At 39.3% G+C, this 22,937-nt stretch overlaps 1 protein-coding gene across 1 annotated transcript in view; it reads right to left on the reverse strand.

The window, feature by feature from the left end:
• tmem163b (transmembrane protein 163b) overlaps nucleotides 1-22,704 on the reverse strand; it is a 51,009-nt gene extending 28,305 nt beyond the window's left edge. Inside the window, exons 1-2 of the mRNA XM_053492792.1 lie at nucleotides 22,411-22,704; nucleotides 18,108-18,227 (exon numbers count right to left, since the gene is read on the reverse strand). Coding sequence (XP_053348767.1) covers nucleotides 18,108-18,227; nucleotides 22,411-22,615 — 325 coding nt within the window. The 5' untranslated portion in view covers nucleotides 22,616-22,704. The remainder of the gene's footprint in view (nucleotides 1-18,107; nucleotides 18,228-22,410) is intronic.
• Nucleotides 22,705-22,937: the final 233 nt, after the last annotated feature.

The following is a 22,937-nucleotide window of genomic DNA, read 5'->3' on the forward strand; positions in this document are numbered from 1 at the left end:
GAAAAGATAAACAGAATATTTTTACTGGGATTAGGTTATATTTTCACTTTCGCTGAAATAACAGCACTGGAGTCATTTGGGACAAAACTTAATCCTTTTCTGATTTACTTTTCGATTTCTCATCTGTGATTCACTCTCGGATTACCGAACAGTGTATTTTGAGTGTATAGAAGAAGTACAACTTAGCGTTAACAAGAGGTAAGATACTCAACCTTACCAAATTTTATTAAGTTAGTTCAGAAAGACAGACAGACAGACATGTACGTGAACTTCAACCTAAAATAATAACATCACTGATTATATTAAAGATGATCAGCTTATTTTTAGCTTCAATCTTTTAACTACAGTATTTCTACAAACTCTTTTCCCGTAAGAAAGGATCACATTATTTTTAGGAAAGAGCCATGTACAGCATAGGCTACAGTTTATTTTTTGCAGTCTTGATGCTTTGGGATGAACCAGGATATACCGATTCTTAAACTGCACTCGTTGCTCAGGTTAAGTATTCGATTCTGGACCCGACAGTGCGCAGCATGGAAGCTTATGTGCATCAATAGGGTGTAACGGGTCAATACGTGGCTTCTCTCTGGATAAAGCTCCTTTCAAAATCATAATTATTCTCATACACATTCCAAAATCAGTATGGACTGGTCACGTTCTTTCAGCTAGAATGTGTCACTCTAGACTAGTTGCGTCTGGGTGGATAGTGACGCGCAACCTGCGGCTCTGAAACCGCTAGTAATGATGCAACTCATTGAAACTCATGGCTCTAGATGTATACTCGAACCACACACACACTCACTCATACAAATCTTAACCAAAGCTCATAAGTCTGATCTGCAGTGTATTCTTACGCAGTCTTAAAGCAGGTTCAACAGGTTTTAAGCCCATTCACACTCATGTTCATGAAACTCAGAAACTACAGTACGCTAGGCCATAAGGTGTCTATAAAATGACTGACGTGTTTTTCATACCATCAAAGATATTTGTATAAATAAGGAATGAAAAAAACGTTGGTTTTATATGAGGATTGTACCAAAAGTAATGCAAAAGTGGGCGCAACATTTTTTCTTAACTCAACATAGCCTCCATCATAAGCCATGCATTTTGCGCCATCGTTAAACTCAACTCTGGAAAAATCCCCTTTTGTTACAGTTGATGGTCTCATACTGAGCTACAGAATCATTTTGGAGATACACTACTGAAATGGTGGAGATACACCACCAGTGGATTCTTTACCAACTTGTGCAAATTGAACCACCCATACAGTACTTACACGCTCACTCATACATCGTCTACACCGCTTTATTCTGTATACAGGGTCGAGGGGGCCCTGGATCCTTTCCCAGGAGATTAAGGGCACGAAGCGGGGTACATCCTGTACGGGTGTTCATATGCACACTACAGGCAATCTGCATGTCTTTAGTGATCTAACCAGGGTGTCTAAGGAAACCCACCAACAAGGGGGAACATGCTAACTCCATGCACACAGACTCTGAGGCGAGAATCGAACCCTTGACCTTCACTCTGTAGCTTTAAAGTGCTTCTGCTTTACTTCTTAAAAAGAAAACAAGAAAAAAGAAAAGGAATTATTTAAGACTAACATGATAAATATTCTGTATCACCAGTGGACTGAACTAGACTACGTCCCAAAGGCTACAACTCATGCCTAATTAGTGTGCTTGCGAGAATGTTCCTAACTTCAAAAGCGAAGAGGAGATCTAAACTGGTTTTAAAGTTTTATCACTGTTTTATCAGGGAAAGACACAAAGACTAAGACGTTAAGACTATCAGTGTCTAGGGAAACTTCAATGACGTTTGAAATCATCCGGTTGTGTTTCCACAATTTTACTAATTGTGTCAATTTCTAACAACAGTTTCAGTGGTTATATGACAGTTTTTGATTGCTGATAGACAAAAACAGTTTATTAAATTCGCTTTCAGTCAAAATAATATCAAAGTGCCTTGATTTGGGTTTTGGTGCTCACGCTCTCTCTTGCTCTCTCTCTCTCTCTCTCTCTCTCTTCTCACCCGTTGATTTATTAACTTGTGATTTTACCTCTTTAATGAACTCACACCCATACCTGCATCCTGCCTAGACACAACACACGTTTACAAAAATTAATCAATATCACACGAGAGCGAGTGCTGTTGTACTGAATATCTATTACAGCCGTGCTGATATTCAGTACAAGACCTTGAGCGCGATATTGCTTTTATTATGTCTAGTCTACAAAGTCCATTTATTATAAACATATTATGATTTGTTTGTTTATTTAACTAGTTATTTTGCTCCGTCATGCCAATGGCAAAGCGGGCCAGCGACAATTTTGTAATTAACAGGGTTGAAGTTTTTACCTTCAAGTTCTTGCTATGTAGCCAAAAGATCAAAAGAATAAACCATGACAGTCCTGGGAAACTTACGAAATTTACTTTATGTTTCCACTTATTCCACTTCAAAGTATTACATCTTCCGTGGCTAAACAAAACAAGTCCCAGTGCTGTTATGCTCTATTATCACAACTCATGGAATGCCACTTATCCAATTAGGTTGCTCAGTCAGAACTTACTGTTGTATAATAAAGTATATTATCATGAGCTGTACTGTATTATCTTTTTTTCAATTTTGTTTTATCATGTTTAGTTGTCCAGTGTGTAGATCTCAAATTACATGTCCACTGCCCTAAATGGCATTGTCTTTTTCTAATGAGGTTGCTATGTTGGTTGTTTGGTTTTGCTTTTAATTTTGTATCCCTGCATCTCAGAGCTTGTAATGTAACCCAGCATGGTGTTTTCGACCGGATATATCATCACCACAACAAGAATATTTCAAATGCACTCAGCAGAATTTTCAAAAGAGCGCTAAGTCTGCGATCTGAGAGCTTTGAGACACATCATCTGTGTTATGACCAGTGTTGGGGGACGTTACTTCTTTAAGTAACTAATTACATTACAAAATGACAGTCTTTAAAAAGTAATCAGTTACATTACAGCGTTACTTTCTGATAAAAGTAACTAGTTCGAGTACTTTTCTATTGCAGAAAATGTAAACTTCTTTGTGATTCCTAATGCATGTTGTTTTAGTCAAGACCTTCATATGTGTCCTACCATCATCACTTAGCGAAGTTTGGCCCATAATCTTTTAACTACTAATACCCCTATCTCACCTACGCGGTTTCACGCGGTGGCCGTAAGTACGGTTCATCATAATTGACCGCGAGTTTTGGCGCTGTGATTAGGTTTTCATCATTAGGTCCTCGCATAGTCAAACCACATAGGTAAGATAGGGGTATAACAGCAGGAATAACAGAGGGGGCGGGTTATCGGGGGCGGGGCTTGTACGATGACTTTCACACACACACACTAATGAATTGGGAATGACTGCTTTCTGGCTCACGGATTTCATAAATTGTCTAAATAACGGATTACATTTTTGAAAATATAACTAAATAACTGAGTACTTAAATAGCAGACCTAACGCGTTAGATTACTAGTTACATCAAAAAAGTAATCCAAGTACTCTAATGCGTTACCTTGTAACGTGTTACACCCAACACATGAGTGAAAATCCATAATGCATCATGATGGGTATATTATTGGTCATGTGGTCATGTGGCTTCACATATTAGAGTAAAGGGAGATTTACACTTCATAGGTTACATAATTGATGGATGGATGGATGGGAAAAAATATTCTGCAACTTGCATACTATGAACACTTACACCTACATTTCATTGTTTAATCCGATGATCTTATCTGGAATGACTTACAGTCATTTGGCTTCTGCTATTTCTATTATCCATTTCTAAATTGAATTAGGCCACTATGCGTGATGGGTGCATCAATTCTTGTGCTTCTCCTCTTACCCTGATGCACTCATCGCTCTGGAACTAGGTCAATCTGGATTCATCAGACCACATGACCTTTTTCCAGTGCTCAAAAGTCCAATCTTTAAGATACTTAGCAAACTGAGGACTTTTTCTTTTGATGAGTCTCACTAACACATGTTTTTTTTTATGGATGCACAGCTGTTTAGTTCTCATCACATGGTGTGTGTGTGTGTGTGTATGGAAATGCTCTTACTTACACTACTGACCATTTGACCCATCTGTAACAGTGACCTTTTATTGGCCATGCGTTGTAGAATGAGTTCTGGATTTATATCCCTAATTAGAAAACCAGAGGTAGCAGTATTAAAGAAACATCTTCCAGATTCAACTTGAGGAGGAAACCTGAAGAAGATCCAGACTTAAAAGGAAACCAGTGGATAGTGCGATTACAATACACAGAGGAGGAAGAAAAGACAGGTACTCAGCATGCAGAAAAGATGTTCAGTGAGAGTTTATTGTGAATATGAGCTTCCAGTATTGCTCTACGGTTCTATGTGAATTCAAATAGTCATACAAAAACAAAATACAATCCAGACCTACCTGTATAGTCTGGAATTATGAGCCTTTTCTAAAGGGTACACCATTGGCACTGCTAACTGGCACAGTAAACCTGACTTTAGCACTAACATGCACCTGATGGGCATTTATTCCTGTTTTCGTTCACTAATCAGGATCTCTTTCGGAACTCTCTGAGCGTAATGAGTGCATTGGAAAATTACTTGAGGGTTTCATACGGTGTGACAGCATGTAATCACAGCACTTCAATTACCGCATAAAGCAAATTACGGGGTACTGTAATTAAAAGGATTGTCATGTTGAGTTAGAATGCTGCGTATTAACTCTATTATCTATCTCAAGTGGTGTTGTAGAATTCGTGCAGCCTAAAGCAGTGCTGAGACCTGCTCAATTAGCTTTTCATTGCACCAATAAGTTCCCACACAGACCTTGTGTGGTGCCAATGGAATTTGAACACAAGAGTTGGGAATCAGTTGGGAATTACAGGAAATTAGTATCAGGTTAGGTCTGAGCCAGATGAGGAACTACAGTATGAGAGAGAGAGATGGAGAGAGAGAGAGAGAGTGGTATAGTCACAGCTTCCCTGGACATTACACCTCCTTTGTAGATCTACTTGATAGACACATCCAGTTTACACTTCGAGTATCCTTGCTAAGTCTTGCCACCCTTGCGTATTCAAAGCCTTTTATTCAGATTTGCCTTTCATGCTTGATTTTGCACATAGATCCTCAAACCTCCCCTGACTACCCTTCTCTGAGGAGTGTTTCAAATGACCAACCTATTTAGTGACGGCACGGTGGCTTAGTGATTATCATGGTGGCCTTGCACCTGCAGGTTCCTGTGGGACTGTGCGCATGTAGTTTGCATGTTCTCCCCGTGCTTGGTTGGTTTTCTCCGGGTACTCTCGTTTCTTGCGACAGCCCAAAGACATGTGTTACAGGAACTTGACTGGACGTCCTATCACGGTCATAAAAATAGGAATAAATACAATGGTCACCACAGGCCTCTACGCTCCCTAGCTGGACTACAGAAGTTCCTAGATAGATGGATGTAAAATATTTAGTACAGAATGAACAACCAAGTGCAAGGAACCGTTTATTGGATTCTTTTTGCATAGGATTTTTTTGTAACGTTAAAAATCATTATAACTAGGCGGAGTGATGGCTCAGACGGTTGAGTCTCTGGGTTGCTGATTGAGGGGTCAGGAGTTCGAACTTCATTTGGGTTGTTGGCCAGGCCCTTAACGCTTTACCCCATCTAACTAAGGAACTACATGCAGTTCTGTCCCAAGCCTGGTTAGAAAATGGGAGGGTTGTAGGGCCTCCGAGTGGCGCAGAGGTAAAGTGCTCGCAAGTTCGATTCCCGGGTGATGCTGTAACCTCTCACAGCTGGAGCCTAGAGAGAGCTGATTGGCCGAGCTCTCTCATAGGGGAGAGATGAGAGGTACTTAGTGCTCCCACATTAATCACGGCTCTACAGCCAATCGGTGGCACCTGTGAGTTTGCGCAAGCAAAGGTAGTGGATAGTGCTGTCCTCCAAATGTGTTACGCTGCCCCCAATGGAGCATGAGCGAGCAGTTCAAAAAGAGGCGAACGGCTGGCGTCACGTGGTTCGGAGGAAACACGGGATAGTCTTTTGTCCTCCCGACTGAGTGGCAGTAGTAGCCTTAATGTGTCCCCTAGTGACGGAGAGGAATTGGACACGACTAAATTGGGGAGAAAATCAGGGGAAAATCAAAAAAATAAAAAATAAATAAATAAAAATAGAATAATGGGAAGGTTGAGACAGGAATTAAAACCTGTCACAAATCTCGCAGATCAAATTGACCTGTAGTGGCAACCCCTAGAATAAAAGGTAGCTCATTTTAAATGTTTTAAAGAAATAAACGAACTTTATAACTCTTAGCAATTTGCTATGACACACCTGTACGGACGTGAAATAAGGGTTAAGATGAACAGCAGGTGTTAATTTTAAAGGTGAGAGTTTTTAGGTGGTAGGTTGGAAAAAAAATAGGACATAGCGCCTAGACTTCCTAAAAACCTTCCACCAAGCAGTACAATTAGTCTCTTTTCTTGCGGCATAAGCCATAGACGAATGTATTTCCATCTCATTACGGCACATAGAGGTCGACTCGATCTTACTGTCGTTTTTTTTTTTGCTTTGTTCTTTCCTTAGGTAGTTGTTTTTTCTTTCCTTAGCTAGGTCATGGCTTTGGGTCAAGACATTTTTTTCCAGTTTGTGTGTATATGCTAATTTCATTTCGCACAGGGTTACAGGTTTGCACAGGAGTCTGGTTGTCATTCGGTATGAATAAATACTGCTGTTATGTAACCGCCTTTCCCTGGAACATTCTCGCCGAGTTCTCCGTTATTGCTGCTTCCAAATAGCAAGGAACTTTTTTTATATGGTTCAAAGAACCTTATGTACATAAGTAAGCAGCGTTCTGTTTAGAGTGGTTTGAGTTACAAGGGAATAGTGTCCTCTCATCCCTTCTATCGTTCTCTGGGTGGGATGTTTATACCTCCTGCTTTCTTTCCAATCATCCGGCCAGTGGCTAAGCACTTTAACCATGACTGAGTGGTTTTCCCCAAACCATACCACATGCTTTGACTACAGAGCAAGCTAGATTGGCTTTTAACTCTTACTTCAGGACTAGATTACATTCCACTGAGTTTCCCTGCTGGTTTTTCCTTGGCGTTATCCACTCAAGGTGTTTCACACTCTTCAACATCTAACACCTGATCAGAGGACCTGAGACTATTTTCATTTGCTATAAACACAAGCAATCCCAAAATAACCAGTTCTCCCTTCACGCTATCTGCACATCCCATGCCATCTGGGCTGGAACCGATCCGCCATGTAGCAGGTTGGTTCGCTGTATGCAGAGTGGGTAACAGGATCTCAACCAGAATACAGGGCAAATTTCCACCAACCTGAATAACACATAGAAAGCAGTGTGAATTGGACCAACTGAACTGGTTTTCCTCTGATAACTGCCTCTTACAAGGGGTGTTCAAGTCAAACCGGGACTTGTGATGAAACTTTGAAAGAGGATAAAATCTTAAATCTGTCTGTGCAAGCCATTTACCAACACCATTCGGACATTATAGAACCTCGTCTGGGAGTTATTGCTACATCCCCCGTACAGTCCTGACCTTGTTCCAAGCCATTTCTACATTTGGGCCATTAAAGGAGTTCCTGGGAGGCCAGGGTTTCAGACATAAAACAGGCAGACTGATCATGGCTCCGGCATACTGAGAAATCTTTTTACCTTGATGGTATCCAGGCACTAGTGGAACACACTGGGATGAGTGCATTAGTGTAGCAGGGGATTATATAGAGAAATGAAGAAAGTATGTTACTGTTTTGTTATTCTGCCCAATCAAAACACACCCTCATAACTAGTGAATGTTTCAGAAGGACTGGCCATGCGCATGTTAGTGGCCAAATGACGCTTGTGGTTGAAAGTGAGAAATTTCCCCCCCTGATTTTTCTAAATCAATCAATTAACCTTTGCAGGGTTTAATAAAGGCAAGCCCCCAGTAACACAAAAATGGGTGAACCAACAAATGGCATGACGGAGACAGAACTACGACAAAATGAAAAACAAACATGGCCCGGGTCGCTATGGGAACTGCATGAGAAAAGGGGAGGCTGTGACAAAATGCTTAAAAGTGAGCACGTTCTTTGGTCTCAAAAGTAAAAGAAATTAGGATATTAATCTTATTTAAAAAATTAACTACGCTAAAATGAAGTTATTTCTTAATAAAGGCCCTGCTGCATCTAATTAATGTCCCAGGGTCCATGTCCAGCTGTCCACCGTCTCTGCACCTGCTGTGTTGAAAGGCAACAACGGTACAAAAGGTAACATATAACCCCACCCCACCTCACCCACAATGTCTCTCTCTCTCTCTCTCTCTCTCTACCCCCTCTGCTCATTTTTCTTTCTGTCTTCCATCCTATCTGTCTCTTATTTTTAGACTCAGGGCTCTGGGGGTTAGCACTGGCTTTGAAAGCTTGGTCGTGCTGAATGCATTAATATGAGAGTGCTCTCTCTCTCTCTCTCTCTCTCTCTCTCTCTCTCTTTCTGTGATATTTACATTGAGGTTTGCTACCGCCGGCTTGCTCTCCTCAGCTGTCTCACACAAACTCATCTTTAACACTGACTCTGTGTTGCACATGGATATGATTTTTTTTTTTTACATTTCAAAGCATCAACATATGAGTAGGCAACTGTGCCCTGTGCCCTTAAGCCTTTAGAACAATACTTATACACAATAATGTGCACATATTAATAAATCAGTATTATTAGACTAATCACAGTTTAAAAGTCCTTACAGTTATGAATTATGTTGATTATAAATGAAAGTTCACAGATTATAAATGTGTCTATAGCTAAACGTGCAATGACATTGTATCTAAATGCGTATACTTTAATATGGAGTCGGTCCCCCTTTTGCGTCGGTAACACCTTCCAATCGTCCTGAAAGGCGGTTCATTCATTCCGTAGAGCATTTATGAGGTCAGGCACTGATGTTTTTTTGAGAAGGCCTGCCTTGCCTGCCTTGCAATCTCCAGTTCATCCCAAAGGTGCTTAATGAGGTTGTGATCAGGGCTCTGTGTTAGGTCCAGTCAAGTTCTTTCACATGAAGCTCATCAAACCATGTCTTTATAGTTCTCGCTTTGTGCACTGGGACACAGTCATGTTGGAAAAGAAAAGGATCTTCCTCAAACTGTTGCAACAATATTGGAAGCATAGCATTTTCCAAGATGTCTCGGTATGCTATCACTACATTCCTCCAAGGCACAACCATGGCTCTTAGAAATTATCAAGTGAACCTTAAACTTTACCTTTCTTTGGTGTTTTCCTCATGGGTGCATGTTTTATACCTTGTGTGTTTATTAGAAGCTGACATAAAAATAGCTAACCTTTTCAAAATGATTTGAAGGTCCTTAAGTAATTGGACCGTAAGCACCAGGATTAAACCTTGTAAACTACCACTCTATTGATCTTTTGCACACGACATCACAATGTCTGTCCACCATGGTCCCGCCTACTTCAGGGCGGCAAAAGGGACGCTACTTACAGGATGCCAGGGCCAAAGACACGGAATCGCTTTCAGGAAGAAAACACATCGGATAACATCGAACGATCTCCTTAGTAACTGCTTCTAAGTCGTTCTGATTCGCCTCAGGACTCTCCGTGTTGTTCTGTTCACGGCTAACCTGAGCTACAAAGCTAACTAGCGTCTAACATGAGGCTAAATCCCAAATCGTTCTTCAACCCCTGATCAAGGGCACTACCTTGTGTATGAAACAAGGGATTTAGCACTATACAGTATATCTTACACAGGTAATAGTTTACACTGTTTAAACATACATATGGTACCTACAGCAGGAAATTTGTGTTCCTTGTTTCTTAATTTGATATTATGTAAAGATATTTCGTTTTATTCATTTATCTTGTGAAATTTATTTCATTTATTTTATTATTCGCAAATGTCAGTATTTGTACATTATTTGATCATTTTGTCTGGCTGCTTACATAATAAAAAATCCAATAAATCCAACATTACGATAAAACTCAGTACTTGAGTATCTTTTCACCAAAACTCTTACTTGAGTAATATTCTGGATGACTACTTTTTTACTTCTACACGAGTAATATTATTTTGAAGTATAGCTACTCTTACTTGAGTCCAATTTTTGGCTCCTCTACCCACCCCTCCTAAAGCACAGCATCGTCCATTGTCTCATCGTCTCATTCGCATCCGCATTCAGAGCACTGGATGAGCTAACGCTAATGCTAGCAAGCACCACCAAGTCACGTCTAAGGTAGTCACATGATGATAACAAACCAAACGTCTGCAAATTAATATCCTTATTACTTACTTTATCCATTTTTACACACTTTACAATAAGTTGCCACAACATTACTGCATATGAAAATGATCTGTAGAACAGGAGCTATCAAATCACTTTACTTTTTTAAGTGTGTGAAAAGCATCAGCTTATCCTGTTTATAATCAGATAATCAACATGTTATCGTTCTGCTATTTACTTTTTAAAAATTTTTGCTCCAAATGTAAGGCGGTACCACCAGGATCAAGGATTCGAATCCTGCCTCAGGTCTGTGTTCATGGAGTTTGCATGTTCTCCCCATGCTTGGTGGGTTTCCCCGCACCGGCCAAAGTCATGCCGATTATAAATTTGCGTTTCCAAACTGTTTGGTGTGTGTGCCCCGTGATGGATTGGCAACCATAAGTGGTTCAGAAGATGGGTGAAAAAATTTATATATATTTTCTTTAACCAAGGCATGCTGAAGCTGTCCAAGGTTTATTTAAACTACCACATATATTTGTATATGTACAAGTGTGTGTGTGTGTGTGTGCGCATGCAGAAGTGCTGTCACTGACTGTGTTAATTGCTCTTTCAGAATGCCATAAGGTGTCTAGGGCTATCAGTCTGGCATACATTAACACAACTCCTCCTTCCCCATCTCTTATTACACCTCTCACTCACACACACACACACACACACACACACACACACCGAGCATTTTGTGAAACGAATCAAGGCTTACACCGAAGTGTGAGATTATTTTTAGAGGTCTGGAATTAAATCACAGATATGTGCTCTATTCACTATCACAGATATCACCAATAAATGACTGCACATTCAGTTCCTCATCAAATCTAATTAGACACCACAAGCACAAACATGTATTAGAGATCTCTTAACAGCTGAATGCTAGCTTAGGTCCTTGCATGTGTCACAGTCCTCCAAAAATAATGATCTAGGATCAAGTGTTTGGCTTTCATGTGCTAAACTGATTATCTTTTCTTTCCCCATCTCGGTAATTGCACACTCCAAGTGCATTTTGCTCTATCGATCAAGTGTTGCTGAGTGCACTCCGGGCAGGCAAGTGCTACGACTGAAAAGCAGATTTGATGTAGAGACTCAAAGCCGAGACACAATACCTCACAGAACAAAACACGGTCGGTCATCGAAACGGTCCGTCCAAAGGTTTCGCTCGAGTTTACAGAAGCTGATGAGAAAATAACAATCTGTTTGTTTGTTTTTGTCTGACACCCTGTCTTGTACATTTTGCTGTTTTCCGTGCTCGGTCACACACATTTTAATTAAGCGAAGGCTGTTAATTAGCTGATCAGATAAATCAGGTGTGTTGGGAGCTGAGAAATCCACTGCTTTATCCAGCATGTACTGTACTGTAGTGGGTCGTAAAGCAGTTAGAGCTCTTGGACGTCTTACATTTAGGCATTTGGCAGACGCTCTTACCCAGAGCGACTTACATTTTTATCTCATTACACATCTGAGCAGTTGAGGGTTAAGGGCCTTGCTCAAGAGCCCAACAGTGGCAACTTGGTGGTCGTGGGGTTTGAACCTGGGATCTTCCGAACCATAGTCCAATGCCTTAACCACTGAGCTACCCCTAGCCCTACGTCTTGGGTGGGTTTGGGGGGGGGGGGGACTTTCCATACAACTGGAGCAACCTTCAGATATCAAATCAAATCCATAGCGAGCTTGTCAGGAGGTTTTTGAGATCTATACTTAATAAATCCATCCATCCTGGAAGGCCAGTGGTGATTACCATTCTATTTATCCCCATTTTCCGACCGTGGTAGGACCTCCGGTCAACATTTACACATGCATTCACACACTACTGGCAATGTGAAAACGCTAATTAGCCTAAGTTGTTTTTGGACTGTGGGAGGAAACCGGAGTACCTGGAGAAAACCCACCAAGCACAAGGAGAACATACAAACTCCATGCCCACAGAGACCCTAAGGCGGGAATCGAACCCAGACCCTGGAGATACAAGGTGACTTGTTCTATGCACAACTGTTACTTTAGCCCATTTGTTTGGTCTTTCTAAAAGGGGCAAGATTGTGCAATTTGTCCATTTAGCTCAAGTTTTCTGATCTTTTTGCTCCTGTTCTGAAGATTAGCAAATTGATGAACATTGAATAGGCTAGAATAGCACAAGCTATGACTCATCCTTCACTCATCGTCTATACTGCTTTGTCCTGTATCCAAGGCACACACTCATACACAAACAATGGGTATTGTGGGAACGCCAGTTTGTCTAATCTGCAGGTCTTTGGACTGTGGGAGGAAACTGAAATACCCGGAGGAAACCCCCCAAGCAGGGGAGAACGCAGACCTCGGAGGTGCAAGGCGTCTGTGCCAACCCACTACACCACTTTGCTGCCCCTGAGCTAATACTTGATAAAAGTCATTTTAAATAACACACAGAAACACAATAGCATCTTGAATGCACAAAAAAAATATATAAAGCATAATATAACTTGACTTTTTTTTTTTTTTCATTTTTTATCCTTTTTTTATGTTTGATTACCAGCAAACTTCTCTTTGCTGGTAATCAAGTTTTGTTTTTGTTTTATTTTATTATTAGTATGTTTTTCAAGTCAGCCAGCTAGAATAGACTTTTTTATGACTTTTTGCTATTTATAATAGAGGTTGCCGGAGATTCAGAGTGACTTTAAATCAATGTAGCAGACTTTTACACTTTTTGAAGTATTTTGCAGGGTTTCCATCCAACATATGAAAATATGCCTAAATATAGCAAAAAATGCTGGGCTGAGCTGGAAAGTTGCAAAAGCAGTGATAAAGTTAAAGGTGATTAAAAGTGACTAAAACTTCTCAAAACTTGGATAGGACGAAGATATATCCGGCGAGTACTTAAAGGTTTGGGTTGCCAGCTTGACACCTGACAGTCATTCACACACTGCGGGCAATTTGGGGACGCCAATTAGCCTAATCTGCATGTATTTGGACTGTGACATCTCAAACCCACCAATTAAAATGATTTCTGTATAATAAGCTGTGTAAATAACCATGACGCCTGCCTAAAAAATAGTAGTTAAGCATACTGTGAGGTAACATTTAAATAACTGTGTCATTATGCATTTTCTACTGTATACTTTATCCTGTATTCAGAGTTGCGGGCGGCCTGGGATCCTATCCAAGGAGACTTAGGGCACAAGGCAGGGTACACCCTGGACAGGATGCCAATCCATCACAGGGCACACACACACACTTATTGACTTTGGGCAATTTGAGGACGCCAAGTTGCCTAACCTGCATGCCTTTGGACGGTGGAAGAAAACCAAAGTACCCTGAGGAAACGCACCAGGCATGGGTAGAACATGAAAACTCCATGCACACAGACCCGAGTCAGGAATCGAACCCGGACCCTGGAGGGAATACGACAGTGCTAACCACTAAGCCACCAGGCACGGGTGGCCACCACCACTGTGTCATTAAATTATTCCTACATGTAGCTCTTACCTATAACATAGCCAGAGGTCATTTTGTTTTGCTTTGTGCTGTGTGTTGATTTATGAACACCGACCTTGATGTATGAGCCTAGCATGAAGGTAGCTACTACAGAATAGGGCAAAGTCAAGACCTTGTCTCTTCATACAGCCCAGTATTTATTGATTTAATTGATTTATGTCCACTACCAAGAGCTGTTTTTTAGCAGTTCATGGATCTAGATTTGTAACTCACTCTTATTTATTAAAGATTAAATTCACAGGGGCAGCACACGGTCGATTTAAAGACCTCGCCTTTGTTTGTGGTAGACCCTGGTCCATCCTGGTGCTTTGCCTGGGGAAATGTCCACATGCAAAGCACTAGAGATGATATGTCCCAGGAATGCTTCACATCATGATATGTCCCCGGAATGCTTCACATCTTCTTCTTGTTCTTTGCAATCATTTCAGATCTGCATGACAAAAGAAGCCCAATCCATCCAATTTCTGATTTCTTCACCTGTCTTTGCACAGATTAATCCAGTTTGTCCAAAATGTCTACGTATCTGTTTATTAATACCTAAACAGGCACAGATTCAATACACCTGGCCATAGTATGGAAGATAACCACACTACGGCAATATCACAGTTTATATCAGACTTTAACACACAAAGGTTCATACTGTTGGTCCAGCACAAATAAAATCATAACCCAGGGTTAGCTGGTAGAACCGTAACTGTAGCTTTCTTTGGTCATTTCAGGATAAATCTGGCAATGTTACTGCCTCAAACATCAGTAGTCCTATTTTATTCTTACAGCATAATCAAAAAGGAAGGTTCTGTTTAAGGTTTAACATGTTACACTAAGTCCCCAACATACAAACAAGTTCTGTTCCGAGAGCTTGTTCCTAAGTCCCATTTGTTCGTAAGTCCAACAAACATTGTCTAGATACTAGGATACTAACACACTCGGCTATAAACGGTATAAAACTAACAACATCTTTTCCTTGTTCTTTAGAATCGTGCCGATAGTTGAACAATTCATTTTAAAAGAACGGAAAGCGTCTGCCATCTTTTTACCACGCTCCTTCTCTCGATTATTGTCACTTTTGTCTCTATAGTTATGCTGCTGCTTTTATGGTTGCTTCCGGATAGCCTGGGGTGCACACTGCACGCACATGACAGAGTATGCTGGACATGTGATATAACTTCCACACTGAAGCATGTTTGTATCTTCGAAAGTTCATAACTCGAATGTTTGTATGTAGAGGACTTACTGTATATAATTTTATCTAGCTGTGCTCATGAAATAGCACTGGAGTGAGAGTGAGAACCAACATGATGGGGAAAAAAAACAGAGGCTTGTGGGATATCATATTGCTCTTTACAGGCTCTAGCAGGTCTAAAGAATCAAACCATTTATTGTGATATGGATAAAAATCAATAGCGCACAAGCTTAGCTTGTAAACTGAGTAGTTTACTTTTTATATTCCTAGACTTTTTTTTTATTTAGCACACAATATACAGTATACAAGCTGGCCTATTTTAAATCACTGTTACTCTGACCAGGCGGTTACAAGAGATGAATGCATGAAGGCTGTAAATGTAGCATGCACTGCCTTAATACCATATTAATAAATGAGCTCTTTGTTGCACTGGAAAAAAGCATAAGAATATATATTTTTTGTGTCAGGTGGGATCCCAAACCAGATGCACATCTCTCTTTTAAATCAGATGCCTTGTGAACATTTCAGTCAAGCTTTCACACACAAAAAAAAGTCTAATAGTACATCCTATTTGTATCTGTATTTTTTCTGTTTAAAATGCATCCTGTTTTCTTTTCTGTTCTTCCAGTATTCAGGTGTCCCTTTTTGTCCCTTTTCCTCTGGAAAACACCAGGCTTTTGTGCTGTTTATGTGTTTTTTTTTTTTCATCTCCAATTAGCTTAATCTGGGAGGAAACCCACCAAACTCAAGGGGAAACATGCAAACTAGATGCACACGGACCCTGAGGTGGGAATCGAACCCGGGCCCTGGAGGTGCAAAGCCACGGTGCTAAGCATCGTGCTGCCAAATATAATGCATACTGTGCAAAATTTTTTTTAATAATAATCTAAAATCTTATTTATGGACACCAGAAACACCAGTTTTCTCCTGAGAGTGATAAAGTCTAACACATGCTTGGTCTCTTTCGCTGACTGTGCACCGCAGAACACACACAGTTCTCATTACATGGTCTTTACATTAGGCCTTTATAGTACCTTATATAGAATGCTGAAGCAAGCTTTTCAAGCTTCTCCAGATCTGGATCTAAAGCCTACCCTACTCCAGCATGCCTGTATGATCTCGAAAGAACGTTCAAATCTGGCAAACAAACAAACAAACAAACAAACAAACAATAAATAAATATCCTCCTAGCTATGTGCAGATGTCTGGTTCTGGCATTGTCCACAACTTTCGCTTACAAATCAACATGCTCTGCAAAAGTGTACAAAAATTTGTCAAACTTCTTGCTGTAAATAGGATGTTCCATTGGTGTGTGTGTGTGTGTGTGTGTGTGTGTGTTTTGTTCTGTTTCAGTTGATTTCAAAGCCAAGATACAATGTCTTACGCATCTGTCATCTTATCTTGTGTTGCTATGTGACAGCATTTTTCCAAGCATGGATACGAAACTCTCCGAGTCCCAGGCCAAGAGAGAGAAGGAGAGTGAGAGAGAGAGAGAGAGAGACGGAAACAGAGGATAAGAGAGTATGAGATGAGTCATAGGGCTCTCAGGGAGACACGGCTCAAGGTAATAACAATCTCTTGCAAAAAAGAAAAAAAAGCCATCTCACACATTGACAGGGAACTGAAACATATAACAATGTAAAGAACAAAGTGTTTTTTTAATGTACGATATCTTACATTTTTACACTGGGGTATTTAGTACAAATTTTCAGCAAAATAGCATCACATATCTGACACGTTATTACAGGTTATGAGAATAGCGTGCTCAATAGGAAACCTTGGAAAGCTTCGCAAAATGTATCCCCGGGCATTTATGATACCGAACGTGAACCCGGACACTGACGTCATAAACAACTTAAAGAGAATGATCCCTGAGAAAATAAAGCTACACACCTGAGTGTATGTTTTAGCAACTTTATATTTGTTCATTTGGCAGATGCATTTATCTAAAATAATTCAAACATTTAAAGTATACATACAAGTATACATAATGTTCGGGAAAACATTATAGCATTTTAGCCATGGGCCAAAAGATTAAATTAAATAGCTAATATAGTTATCAATTATACTAATATATATATTTATACTAAAATACAGTATAGCATTGAATATTACACCACATCAGATCATACCTTGTTACACGATGCTATGCTATGCATTATGCCACACTGTACTGTACTACTCTGTGCTATACTATACAATACCCTAGCACTCCATACCACATATCATACTATACTATACTATGCTGCACTACACTATGCCATACTATACTTAACTGAATTGTATTATATTGTACTGTAGTACAATATACTATACAGTAGCACATTATATTATACTTGTACACTGTCAGAAGCGCCATATAATGTGTCCCCCAGCAATTTGCTGAATCTGATCAGGCAATACAGCTGGTAAGGCTTTAATCCTGCTTGTACAGAAGTCACATCATCCATACTGTAAGTACAAGGTCTCATTCATCCAAGTGTGTGCAGAACTATAGTAATGAATTTGTGTCCCTACAACACATGCAGAGTCACAGATACAAGCAATTGTCATTGATAAATACCACACATTGATTGATTTTCCAGCCTCATTAATATAAAGAAACTCCCTCAACCTGCCATATATATGGTAAACACAGTCCCTTTAAAAATATGGACAATGGCTCAAAGACACCCCACCCAGTTTCACCCAGAAGAGGATGGGTTCTCTTTTAACTCTCTTTTAATGTAGTACACATGCTTATATATCAAGACATTTGTCAATACCTGAATATTTACAGATCTAGGCATATATTTAAAAAGCACCCAAACTGAGTCAACATTAGATGTTTGTTTTTCATAGGTAATAATTAATGCTGTTTGCTAGGAGCTGCAGCCAAGTGAAGAGTGACCTGTACATGTATGGAAAACCGAAGAGATTTATAGCCTGCCTGTCAAATAATCTCCAATGTGTGAGAAAATCTCTAAATTCATGAAGTTCAGAGATGTTTGTGGATGCACTGGTGAGAAAGGTTCTCCGTTAATCAGGCCGTTCTAAAGTCAACATCGTTCAGCAGGAAACGTTCCTCCTTTTTTATTTATGTTTCAATTAGTTAACCACATAACCCTAACAAAAACAGTAGAACAAACACTCCACATACACTTATGAACATTTATGGAGAGGCAGTTACTACTTACTGAATGCCGCGATGGCGAGGATCAGCGTCACCACGATGGACACCCATGATACCCACAATGCTTTCTTCCGATAACTTTGAGCCTCGTGGGGTTTCAGGCGCAGACTGCTTTCTAGAAGATCTGTTAATTACATCCAATCAATGAGTCAATAAATGAATCAGTCATTAGCATTTAGCAATGCTTTAGCTTTTTTAATAATTAAAACACTTGATGAGCCTTTTTCATTTAACCATGTAGAATATATCAGGGTATAGTAATATACTATATACAGAATACATTGTAGCCTCGAATATTACACCATATCACATCATACCTCGCTACACTACACTATACTACACTACACTATAATATTCTAAACTATTGCAATACAATGATATACGATACCATACAATATGATGCCATACTATACTATACTATATTATGCCACACTATACATATTACATATTATATATTACTGTAATGTACTGTACTGTACTATTCTATATTATAACTAAACCAGTTTGTAATTCTGTTCTACGCCATACTGTATTGTAGTATGCTATACCACAGCACACAACACTATACCATGCCATACTGTACTATACTATACTATACTATACTATACTATACTATACTATACTACAGCACACCACACCATACTATACTATACTATACTATACTATACTATACTATACTATACTACATCACACCACACTATAACACACCATACTATACTATACTATATTATACTATACTATATCACACCATACTATACTATACTATACTATACTATACTATACTATACTATACTACACCACACTATAACACGCCAAACTATACTAAACTATACTATACTATACTATACTATACTATACTATACTACATCACACCATACTATATGATACCATACCATACCAGACCATACAATACAATACTTATATACATATAATACTACACAAAATGTTTCAATCCTAAATGTAAATTGTCAAGAGTATTACTGTGCTTTTTGCCATTATAACTACACAGTATTCACACACTTCCAGTATGTTCCTGTACTAAAAGGTGACATACTCTATATTAATATATTAGAGCATATAATATACAGGTACTGGACTATAATAATATAATAAATAAAATTAAAATTTTATTTGTCACATACACAGTCATACACAGTATGATATGCAGTGAAATGCTTATACGACCACCAGTGACTTTAAAAAGAGAATTAAAGCTTATAATAAGAGATAAATATGAATGAAAGAAATACAATAGAAAATTTAAATTGAACTAGGATAAAAATAGAAATGTAAATAGAAAAATACTGTACATAAAATAGAAATAAAAATAAAATATCCTGTACAATAGAACATTTTAAAGTATATATATATATAGACTGTATTGCAGTATAACATGGCATAGTTTTACTGTATGGTGCATATGTCTACTAAACCTTAAATTACAAATGCTACTACAGTAAATTGCACTTTACAGTATAGTATAAGAATATTTTGTTTTAGTTTGATGTCGTAATGTATATGTTTACTTTAACAGTACTTTATATTGTACTGTACACTACAGTTCAAGCTTAATGTTTACATACTGTACACCTTAGCCAAATGCATTTAAACTTAGTTTTTCTGATATTTAATCTTAGTAAACTTTCCCTGCCTGAGGTCAGGTAGAATTACTACTTTATTTTATGAATATAAAATGTCAGAATAACAGTGAAGAGAAAGATTTATTTCAGCTTTTATTTCTTTCAGCACATTTCCAGTGGGTCAGACGTTTCCATACACTTAGCTAGTAATTGGTAATATTGCCTTTAAATTATTTAAATTGGGTCAAACTTTTTAGGTCACCTTCTACAATCTTCTCAGAATAAGTTGCTGGAATTTTAGCCCTTTTCCTCCAGACAGAACTGCTGTAACTGAGTCGGGTTTGTAGGCCGTCTTGTTCGCACACGCTTTTTCAGTTCTGCCCACAATTTTCTATTGGATTGAGGTCAGGGGTTTGTCATGGCTGTTTCAAAACGTATATTTTATGCTGCTAAATACGTTTTGCCACAACCTTAGAGGTATGCATGGGGTCACTAAAGCAATTTCCCTCTGGGAAAGCTCTTTGAATCTTGAATCTAGAAAACTGTCCATTTGGAAGACTTTCGTGACTAATCTTGTCTTTGGATGTTGCTTCAATATGTTGATTTAACTTAATCTTCCTTCCTCGTGATGCATGATGATCTATTTTGATCTAAGTGCACCAGTCCCACTTGGAGCAAAGCACCCCTACAACATGATGCTGATCTTTGTACAGCTGCAAACCATAGTCTGGTGGTTTTGGAGCAATGGCCTCTTGCTTGCTGAACAGCCTTTCAGGTCGATATCAGTCTCATTTACTATGGATCTCCAGTTCGGTGTCTTAGACATCCTGTGTGTCTAAGTACAATTATTGTTATAGATTGTTGTTTTATTTTATTTTATGACCTCATATTGAGTCTGTATAATAACATTTCTGGGTTTCAAACATTACGTATTAAGTATTTAACCTCAAGATAAAAAGTTACAGGAAAAAAAGCGCCATGTTATATAAGTGCCCACTTTTTTGTCCAAGAAACAAAACGGAAGCTGCTGGGTTTTGCATGCAAAAAGGAAGCAAGTGCAACAAAGTCATCAGAAGAACTGTGGTTGATTCTGCAAGATGCTTAGTAAAACTTAGTAGCTAATTTCCTGCGCAAATTGTACCTGAGATTGAAGGGTCCTCAAAAACATTGTCACACCAAATATAGACTTAGTTTCAATAATTACTTTTTTTTAAAGAATCCTTGCTCAGATTGCTTGCTCACTACTGTAGATACTTTTATACCTCCAGTTTTTTCCAGTGTCTTCACAAGGTCCTTTGCTATTGTTCTGCGATTGGGTTGTAATTTTTGTCCCATAGTCTGTTAATTTCTAGGAGACATAACATGTCTTGTTCCTGTGTTGTGTGATGGCTGTCTGGTCCCTTTGTGTTTATACTTGCTTAGTATTGTTTGTACAGATAAACTTAGTACCTTCAGGCTTTTGGAAACTGCTCCCAAGGATAAAATAGTAAACGTTCTACCTTGATGGTGTCCAAGCACTAGTGAAAGACTGAGAAATAAAGGGAGTTTTTACTTTCAGAACTGTGTTCTTTTATTCTGTACAATCAAAAGTCCTGCTTTGACTTGAACACCCCTTGTAGTATGATGTAGCATGGAATAGCATAGTACAGTATGTATCTACATGAAAAAAAAATTCGTTTGTCTGTTCATTGGTCATAACTAGGTCTTTCAATGATATCTTTACATTTCATACATTAAAATGTAAAGATATCATTAACCATTTAGAACCAGAAACCATTCAGACAGAATGAAAACAGTATGTCTGTCTGTTTGTCCGTATGTCTGTCCAAACAGATTTTATTACAGCATCACGCAAAACTGGCTGGACAGAATTTAATGAAACTATGCCTGTCCTTGGGTATTCGCCTGAAGTTAAACCTGCACTAAAAAATAAAATCAAAATGTTGGAATATTTTGTGGCAGATTATAAATCACATGTTTTGACAGCGCACTGCGCATGCATCAAACTGTGGGCGTGTCTTAAATCGACCACTGGACAAAATTTTATTATACTTTTCCAGGACTTGGATACCGGCATGAAATAACAGCGCTGGAGTGGTATAAATGAATTTTAACGAGCTGGAGTCATTTTAAGACAAAGCTTAATCTTTATCCGATCTACTTTTCCGATTTCTCATATGAGATTCACTCTGATTACCGAACAGGGAGTGTAAACAAGGTGTAAGACACTCAACCTTAAAAAAAATTTATGCTAGACAGAGAGTTCTGCCATACAAAAAGACAGACAGACATGTACGTGGGCTTTAACCTGAAATAATGATATCACTGATTACATTTTAGCTGATCAGCTTATTATTAAGGTAGGTTTAATCTTTCAACTATTTCTACAAACCTATCAATAATAATAATAATAATAATAATAATAATTCTCAGGATTCTCTCCAAGACAATGGAGTGGCATACAGTAGGTGATATACTGTAACGTTTTACTGCACAGTGTTCTGTGTGTATACACTACCGTATTATTTGTTGGTGAAAGTGTCCTGTTTGTGCACACACACACACATTACTTCGTACCTTAGATATCAAAGTATCAAAAGAACATAAAAACCATCAAGGTCATGCATCAACATCTGCACACACACACACACACACACAAACTGTCAGCTGTTGATGAAGTGTGTGTGTGTGTGTGTGTGTGCATAAAGTATTGCATCCCCCCTGTACCTTTCTCCTCCACGTCGCTGATCTTCATCTCATGCTCCATGGTGAAAGTCTCTCCGGATCCCTGTCCCTCTTTTTCCTCTTGTCTCTCCTCTCCACTTCCCCCGTCCCCCTGTCCCTCTCGCTCGCGGTCTTTATCTGTCTCCCTCCGTCCGCTCAGACACTCCGGGTGCTGCTGTGCGTCCGCGCGCTGCGGATCCTCCGCCATGGTGTCTGCGTGATGCGCGCGCTTTAAAGCTCTCGGCGCGTTAGGAACGTGGCACCTGCGCGCGAGGCGACGGAATGGGGGAGAGACACGCACCCTTCAGCTCCAGGACAAACACACACACACACACATCCGCGCGCGCGCGTCTGCGCGCTCACTCCACCCCGCACACGCGCCACACGCACGCGTCAAGTGGAGATACAAGATGCAGCACGAGCGCTCTAATTAAAAAAAAAAAAAAAAAAACTTTCACTTCAGAACATGTGCGGATCAGAGCGCGCGCACACACACACGCGCGCGTCCTTTCGCATCGAGCGCTCGCGCA

The sequence above is a fragment of the Clarias gariepinus genome, chromosome 3, assembly GCF_024256425.1.
Source record: "Clarias gariepinus isolate MV-2021 ecotype Netherlands chromosome 3, CGAR_prim_01v2, whole genome shotgun sequence".
Classification (NCBI taxonomy): Eukaryota; Metazoa; Chordata; class Actinopteri; order Siluriformes; family Clariidae; genus Clarias; species Clarias gariepinus.